Source organism: Chelon labrosus (genome assembly GCF_963514085.1).
Source record: "Chelon labrosus genome assembly, chromosome: 22".
NCBI classification, from domain to species: domain Eukaryota; kingdom Metazoa; phylum Chordata; class Actinopteri; order Mugiliformes; family Mugilidae; genus Chelon; species Chelon labrosus.
Genome location: NC_140355.1, coordinates 6,959,197 through 6,967,579, shown reverse-complemented (window position 1 = coordinate 6,967,579; position 8,383 = coordinate 6,959,197). Strand labels below are relative to the sequence as shown.

The 8,383-nt window shown below is 41.4% G+C and overlaps 4 protein-coding genes across 4 annotated transcripts; all 4 read right to left on the bottom strand.

Annotated features, from left to right (window-relative positions):
- Window positions 1–322: 322 nt before the first annotated feature.
- Window positions 323–1,241, bottom strand: LOC311508253 (heat shock protein 30-like). The gene has a single exon (XM_084572954.1). The coding sequence runs from the start codon at window positions 1,060–1,062 to the stop codon at window positions 424–426; it is 639 nt and encodes a 212-aa protein (XP_084429080.1). The 5' UTR covers window positions 1,063–1,241; the 3' UTR covers window positions 323–423.
- A 1,413-nt stretch (window positions 1,242–2,654) lies between these two features.
- LOC311508191 (heat shock protein 30-like) lies at window positions 2,655–3,474 on the bottom strand. Its single transcript, XM_084572876.1, has one exon. The coding sequence runs from the start codon at window positions 3,314–3,316 to the stop codon at window positions 2,678–2,680; it is 639 nt and encodes a 212-aa protein (XP_084429002.1). The 5' UTR covers window positions 3,317–3,474; the 3' UTR covers window positions 2,655–2,677.
- A 1,422-nt stretch (window positions 3,475–4,896) lies between these two features.
- Window positions 4,897–6,450, bottom strand: LOC311507761 (heat shock protein 30-like). The gene has a single exon (XM_084572246.1). It carries the CDS (start codon window positions 5,594–5,596, stop codon window positions 4,958–4,960), a length of 639 nt encoding a protein of 212 aa, XP_084428372.1. The 5' UTR covers window positions 5,597–6,450; the 3' UTR covers window positions 4,897–4,957.
- A 285-nt stretch (window positions 6,451–6,735) lies between these two features.
- LOC311507555 (heat shock protein 30-like) lies at window positions 6,736–8,116 on the bottom strand. Its single transcript, XM_084571927.1, has one exon. It carries the CDS (start codon window positions 7,851–7,853, stop codon window positions 7,215–7,217), a length of 639 nt encoding a protein of 212 aa, XP_084428053.1. The 5' UTR covers window positions 7,854–8,116; the 3' UTR covers window positions 6,736–7,214.
- Between the last annotated feature and the right edge of the window lie 267 nt (window positions 8,117–8,383).

Sequence of the window (8,383 nt, the reverse complement as noted above, 5' to 3'; positions counted from 1 at the left end):
CAACAACATGTGTATCAGTCCATATGTCCAGGTTTGTCCTGTGTGCTGTTGTGTGTCTCTGTGCTGCTGTCTCGTTGCAAAATTCTAAATTCTGGACGGTGAATAGTGTCATTAAACGGCAAAAATAGTGACTTGACTGCTAATTAAATCTATTGTTAGTGTTCTATTGTTACAGAAGACATTTTTAAAATAGAATCTGTTAATCCAAATAAATTAATAAACTATTCTCTGTCTGGACGTATAGTTCCTATCACTTTAAGCAGTACGTTTTTAATCTATGACCTTAAAAAGCACATGAAAACTCTGATTCAACTGTTCACACATTTATTTTTATCTTCAGTTATAAAAGTACAAAAGCACATATGATCATAATTTAACAGTGAATATAAATACTGATGGCACATTGTGACAACAACATGTGTATCAGTCCATGTGTCCAGGTTTGTCCTGTGTGCTGTTGTGTGTCTCTGTGCTGCTGTCTCGTTCCTGTGAACACACACTCTGCTGTGTTTCCTCCTCCAAGCTCCTCTTGATAGTCAGCTCTCTCTCAGCCTCCTCAACACGTGGAGCTTTGGCTGCCTGGATGTGAAGCTTTCCTTCTGGGGACAGGCAGCAGGTGACGGCTTCAGGGTTCAGGCCTTCAGGCAGATCAAACTCCTGTCTGAACTCCTGCAGTCTGTAAGAGTAGGAGCCTTTCCCGTCCTCCTGCTTCTTCTCTGTCTTCCCACTGACTCTCAGCTTCCTGCCCACCTGCCTGACAGACAGCTCCTCCGGTGAAAAGCCTTGAGTGTCCAGGGTCAGACCAAAGTGCTCTCCCTCTTTGTCCAGCTGGTAGGAGACTGGTTGCACGGCCACACTGCTTTGGAAAGGCTCCGTCTCCTCCAGGATCTTGTGTTGAAGTTTGTTCATCAGCTGCAGACTGCTGCGCAGCTCCTGTAGGTTTCTCTGCTGGAGATCCTGCTGGTAGAACAGAGGTCTGACCTCTGGCCACAGACTGCGTACAGGCCAGTAGAAGTCCATGAATGGACTGAGGGCAGACTGGAATCCATGAGAGCACAGCATCTTCTCAGTGTTTAATGTTGAGTCCTCTAGTTGTGAGATGAAAGTCTCTTCAAGTGTCTGTTCTCTTCTGTGTTGCTTGTGTAGCTTTGTGTCTCAGCAGTGGGACTGTCTCAGCTTTTATATTCTAACTGGAGGAGGTCCAGAGTCTTCAGGAACTTTCTGGTCATTTCCAGAAATGTCCACTGGGAGGAGCTGTTACACAGGAGTCCTGATGTCACTCCTTCATTCTGGTTGGATCAGGACATCTGCTGTTTGAAATGGAAGGATAACTATTACATGGACCGTTTTAATCATTTTGAATTATTTCTTGGTCAAGTATCCTGTAGATTAAAGTTGCTGGTGTAAGACATTATATGCGTAAAGAAATAACAATAATTTCCTGGTCATTACCACAGCTCTCCACTGGGTAGAACAGTTTCACAGGATTCTTAGTGTCACTCCGTTTTTTCATTCATTCATTCATTCCTTTTCTGTAATCACTTATTTTCTGGAGGGTCAGGGGGATGAGAGCCTATCCCAGCTGTCAGTGCGCAAGAGGTAGGGTACACCCAGGTCGCCAGTCCATCACAGAGCTAACACAGAGAGACAGACAACCACTCACACTTATGGCCAATTTAGATCCGTCCCTCCATCTTTCTAGATGAATGAGAGAGTCTGCTCTTTGAAATGATCTGAATGTAGATTTGACCAGTAAAGTTAAAATTAGATGTGCAGAATGTAATGGTTCAGAACAAGTTCTTGCTCAAGTAACCTGTGCATTAAAATCATTGGTGTAATATATAAATCAATAATTCACTCTCCATTTAGTCTAAATAGCTGCAGACATGTCCATATGTCCTTCAGACTGCCAGAGGTTTAGAAAGAAAGTAGAGCTTCTAAAAACTAGTCACATGGTTTAATGAGTATAAACACAACTGAAGGACCTTCTGTTTACTTCAGTAACAAGGACATTCACTTTAATGCAACAGATAGAAACCATAAGATGAACTGTTTTAAAATCATTTATTTTAACTGTACGTTGAAATATTTTTTTCTTCTACAAATATTCTAACTGGAGTAATGAGTAAAGTCTTCTCTTCCTTCTGACTGGGAAGATAATGTAATATGACCACATAAAGAATATCAGACTTAAAGGAAATATAATAAACTTTTGGTGTAAAAGGACCAGAAACAATTAATCAGTTGTAAAAGTAGTAAAAAGGAGATCATTTTGACCATTTCTATCAATGTTAAAAATATCAGCCTATTAAATTAAACACGAGTTTACAAACTTGGTGCCTGATGTTACAAAAGTCTAAATACTGGACACTGAATAGTGTTGTTACACGTCCAACCAGAGAAATGCACTTGGTAGTTTGCAAAAATAATGACTTGACTGCTAATTAAATATATTTAATGAAGAAAGTTTTCAAACAGAATCTGTTCATCCAAATAAATTAATAAAGCATTTTCTGTCTGGACGTATTCTATGACCTTGAAAAAGCACAAGAAAACTCTGATTCAGCTGTTCACACTTTTATTTTTATCTTCAGTTATAAAAGTACAAAAGCACATATGATCACAATTTAACAGTGTATAGAAATACTGATGGTACATTGTAACAACAACATGTGTATCAGTCCATGTGTCCAGGTTTGTCCTGTGTGCTGTTGTGTGTCTCTGTGCTGCTGTCTCGTTCCTGTGAACACACACTCTGCTGTGTTTCCTCCTCCAAGCTCCTCTTGATAGTCAGCTCTCTCTCAGCCTCCTCAACACGTGGAGCTTTGGCTGCCTGGATGTGGAGCTTTCCATCTGGGGACAGGCAGCAGGTGACGGCTTCAGGGTTCAGGCCTTCAGGCAGATCAAACTCCTGTCTGAACTCCTGCAGTCTGTAAGAGTAGGAGCCTTTCCCATCTTCCTGCTTCTTCTCTGTCTTCCCACTGACTCTCAGCTTCCTGCCCACCTGCCTGACAGACAGCTCCTCAGGTGAAATGCCTTGAGTGTCCAAGGTCAAACCAAAGTGCTCTCCCTCTTTGTCCAGCTGATAGGAGACTGGTTGCATGGCCACACTGCTTTGGAAAGGCTCCGTCTCCTCCAGGATCTGGTGTTGAAGTTTGTCCATCAGTTGCAGACTGCTGCGCAGCTCCTGTAGGTTTCTCTGCAGGAGATCCTGCTGGTAGATCAGAGGTCTGACGTCTGGCCACAGACTGCGTACAGGCCAGTAGAAGTCCATGAATGGACTGATGGCAGACTGGAATCCATGAGAGCACAGCATCTTCTCAGTGTTTAGTGTTGAGTCCTCTAGTTGTGAGATGAAACTCTCTTCAAGTGTCTGTTCTCTTCTGTGTTGCTTGTGTAGCTTTGTGTCTCAGCAGTGGGACTGTCTCAGCTTTTATATTCTAACTGGAGGAGGTCCAGAGTCTTCAGGAACTTTCTGGTCATTTCCAAGAATGTCCACTGGGAGGAGCTGTTTCACATGAGTCCTGAAGTCACTCCATCATTCTGGTTGGATCAGGATGTCTGCTGTTTGAAATGGTCTTGTGTTCACTAAGATGGATAACTATTACATGGACAGTTTTAATCATTTTGAATTATTTCTTGGACAAGTATCCTGTAGAATCTATATACTTTAATAATTTCTTGGTCATTACCACAAATGTCCACTGGGTAGAACAGTTTCACAGGAGTCTTAGTGTCACTCCATTTTTTCATTCATTTAATATTTTTCTGTAATCACTTATTTTCTGGAGGGTCGTGGGGGGCTAGAGCCTATCCCAACTGTCATTGAGCGAGAGGAAGGATACACCATTGACAGGTCGCCAGTCCATCACAGAGCTAACACAGAGAGACAGACAACCACTCACACTCACTGCCAATTTAGACTCGTCCCTCCATCTTTCTAGGTGAATGAGAGAGTCTGCTCTTTGAAATGATCTGAATCTAGATTTGACAAGTAAAGTTCAAATTAGATGTGCAGAATCTAATAGTTCTTGCTCAAGTAACCTGTGCATTAAAGTCATTGGTGTAACATGTAAATCATTAATTCACTCTCCATTTAGTCTAAATAGCTGCAGACATGTTCATATGTCCTTCAGACTGCCAGAGGTTCAGAAAGAAAGTAGAGCTTCTAAAAACTAGTCACATGGTTTAATGAGTATAAACACAACTGAAGGACCTTCTGTTTATTTCAATAACAAGGACATTCACTTTAATGCAACAGATAGAAACCATGAGATGAGCCTTTTTACATTAATTTACTGTATGTTGAAATATTTTTTCTTCTACAAATATTCTAATTGAGGCAATGAGTGAAGTCTTCTCTGCCTTCTGACTGGGAAGATAAAATAATATGATCACGATAAAATATATATCAGACTCAGCGAAAAGAAAAATAATAAACTTTTGGGTTAAAGGAATCTGAAAAATTCAATTTGATGGAAAAAGAAGAAAAAAACAAACACGACTGATTTCAACGATTTCTAACAATGTTTATAATATCAGCTTTTTAAATTGAACACGAGGTTACAGCTTCGAAGTCAGATGCTACAAAATTCAAAATACTGAACCTTTAGGAGTCATTACAGTTCCTGTGAAACTACCAGAGAATTACATTTGGCAGTTATCTAAAATAATGACTTCACTACTTACAGTCAGAGATGTATAAAACTTCCTTCCTTAAGTATTGTCTGTCCGGAAGTACTGTTTCTATCCTTGAAAGCACTAAGTTTTTAATTTCGGGTTGAATAAAATCTATGTCTATATATCTATCTATCTCAAAACACGCAAGAAAACTGTGGTTAAACTGTTCACGTGTTTATTTTTTTTATCTTCCATTACAAAAATACAAAAGCACATATGATCATAATTTAACAGTGTATATAAATACTGATGTTTCATTGTGACAACAACATGTGTATCAATCCATGTGTCCAGGTTTGTCCTGTGTGCTGTTGTGTGTCTCTGTGCTGCTGTCTCGTTCCTGTGAACACACACTCTGCTGTGTTTCCTCCTCCAAGCTCCTCTTGATAGTCAGCTCTCTCTCAGCCTCCTCAACACGTGGAGCTTTGGCTGCCTGGATGTGGAGCTTTCCATCTGGGGACAGGCAGCAGGTGACGGCTTCAGGGTTCAGGCCTTCAGGCAGATCAAACTCCTGTCTGAACTCCTGCAGTCTGTAAGAGTAGGAGCCTTTCCCGTCCTCCTGCTTCTTCTCTGTCTTCCCACTGACTCTCAGCTTCCTGCCCACCTGCCTGACAGACAGCTCCTCAGGTGAAAAGCCTTGAGTGTCCAGGGTCAGACCAAAGTGCTCTCCCTCTTTGTCCAGCTGATAGGAGACTGGTTGCATGGCCACACTGCTTTGGAAAGGCTCCGTCTCCTCCAGGATCTGGTGTTGAAGTTTGTCCATCAGCTGCAGACTGCTGCGCAGCTCCTGTAGGTTTCTCTGCATGAGATCCTGCTGGTAGAACAGAGGTCTGACGTCTGGCCACAGACTGCGTACAGGCCAATAGAAGTCCATGAATGGACTGAGGGCAGACTGGAATCCATGAGAGCACAGCATCTTCTCAGTGTTTAGTGTTGAGTCCTCCAGTTGTGAGATGAAACTCTCTTCAAGTGTCTGTTCTCTTCTGTGTTGCTTGTGTAGCTTTGTGTCTCAGCAGTGGGACTGTCTCAGCTTTTATATTCTAACTGGAGGAGGTCCAGAGTCTTCAGGAACTTTCTGGTCATTTCCAAAAATGTCCACTGGGAGGAGCTGTTTCACAGGAGTCCTGATGTCACTCCATCATTCTGGTTGGATCAGGACGTCTGCTGTTTGAAATGGTCTTGTATTCACCAGGAAGGAGAACTATTACATGGACCGTTTTAATCATTTTGAATTATTTCTTGGTCAAGTATCCTGTAGATTAAAGTTGCTGGTGTAAGACATTATATGCATAAAAAATATAACAATAATTTCCTGGTCATTACCACAGCTCTCCACTGGGTCGAACAGTTTCACAGGAGTCTTAGTTTCACTCCGTTTTTTCATTCATTCATTCATTCCTTATCTGTAACCACTTATTTTCTGGAGGGTCAGGGGGGCTAGAGCCTATCCCAGCTGTCATTGAGCAAGAGGTAGGGTACACCCAGGTCGCCAGTCCATCACAGAGCTAACACAGAGAGACAGACAACCACTCACGGCCAGTTTAGACTTGTCACTCCATCTTTCTAGATGAATGAGAGAGTCTGCTCTTTGAAATGATCTGAATCTCGATTTGACAAGTAAAGTTCAAATTAGATGTGCAGAATCTAATAGTTCTTGCTCAAGTAACCTGTGCATTAAGATCATTGGTGTAATATATAAATCAATAATTCACTCTCCATTTAGTCTAAATAGCTGCAGACATGTCCATATGTCCTTCAGACTGCCAGAGGTTCAGAAAGAAAGTAGAGCTTCTAAAAACTAGTCACATGGTTTAATGAGTATAAACACAACTGAAGGACCTTCTGTTTATTTCAGTAACAAGGACATTCACTTCAAGGCAACAGATAGAAACCATGACATGAACTGTTTTAAATTCATTTATTTTAACTGTATGTTAAAAACAATTTTGCAAATATTCTGACTGCAACAGTGAGTAAAAAATTCTCTTCCTTTTGACTGGGAAGATAAAGTAATATGACCACATAAAGAATATCAGACTTAAAGAAAATATGATAAACTGTTGGTGTAAAAGGACAAGAAAAAACTAATCAGCTGTAAAAGCAGTAAAAAGGAGATCATTTTGACCATTTCTAACAATGCTAACAATGTCAGCCTTTTAAATTAAACATGAGTTTACAAACTCGTTGCCACATGCTGCAAAAGTCTAAAGACTGCACACTGAATAGTGTCGTTACATGTCCAACCAGAGAAATGCGCTTCGTAGTTGCAAATATAGTGACTTGACTGCTAATTAAATGTATTGTTAGTGTTCTAGTGTTAAAGAAGAATTTTTTTAAACAGAATCTGTTAATCCAAATAAATTAATAAAGCATTTTCTGTCTGGACGTATTCTATGACCTTGAAAAAGCACAAGAAAACTCTGATTTAGCTGTTCACGCTTTTATTTTTGTCTTCATATATAAAAGTACAAAAGCACATATGATCATAATTGAACAGTGTATACAAATGGTGCATTGTGACAACAACATGTGTATCAGTCCATGTGTCCAGGTTTGTCCTGTGTGCTGTTGTGTGTCTCTGTGCTGCTGTCTCGTTCCTGTGAACACACACTCTGCTGTGTTTCCTCCTCCAAGCTCCTCTTGATAGTCAGCTCTCTCTCAGCCTCCTCAACACGTGGAGCTTTGGCTGCCTGGATGTGGAGCTTTCCGTCTGGAGACAGGCAGCAGGTGACGGCTTCAGGGTTCAGGCCTTCAGGCAGATCAAACTCCTGTCTGAACTCCTGCAGTCTGTAAGAGTAGGAGCCTTTCCCGTCCTCCTGCTTCTTCTCTGTCTTCCCACTGACTCTCAGCTTCCTGCCCACCTGCCTGACAGACAGTTCCTCAGGTGAAAAGCCTTGAGTGTCCAGGGTCAGACCAAAGTGCTCTCCCTCTTTGTCCAGCTGGTAGGAGACTGGTTGCACGGCCACACTGCTTTGGAAAGGCTCCGTCTCCTCCAGGATCTGGTGTTGAAGTTTGTCCATCAGCTGCAGACTGCTGCACAGCTCCTGTAGGTTTCTCTGCAGGAGATCCTGCTGGTAGAACAGAGGTCTGACCTCTGGCCACAGACTGCGTACAGGCCAGTAGAAGTCCATGAATGGACTGAGGGCAGACTGGAATCCATGAGAGCACAGCATCTTCTCAGTGTTTAGTGTTGAGTCCTCTAGTTGTGAGATGAAACTCTGTTCAAGTGTCTGTTCTCTTCTGTGTTGCTTGTGTAGCTTTGTGTCTCAGCAGTGGGACTGTCTCAGCTTTTATATTCTAACTGGAGGAGGTCCAGAGTCTTCAGGAACTTTCTAGTCATTTCCAAAAAATGTCCACTGGGTGGAGCTGTTTCACAGGAGTCCTGATGTCACTCCATCATTCTGGTTGGTTCAGGACGTCTGCTGTTTGAAATGGTCTTGTATTCACCAGGAAGGAGAACTATTACACGCACAGTTGAAGTAAGTATCCTTTAGATTAAAACTGCTGGTATAAGACATTATATAAAATTATAATAATAATTTCCTGGTCATTACCACAGATGTCTTTAAGGCAACAGATAGAAACCATGTGATGAACTGTTTTAAATTAATTAATTTCAACTGTATGTTGAAATACTTTTTCTTCTATAAATATTCTAAATGAAGCAATGAGTGAAGTCTTCCTTCTGACTGGGAAGATAAAA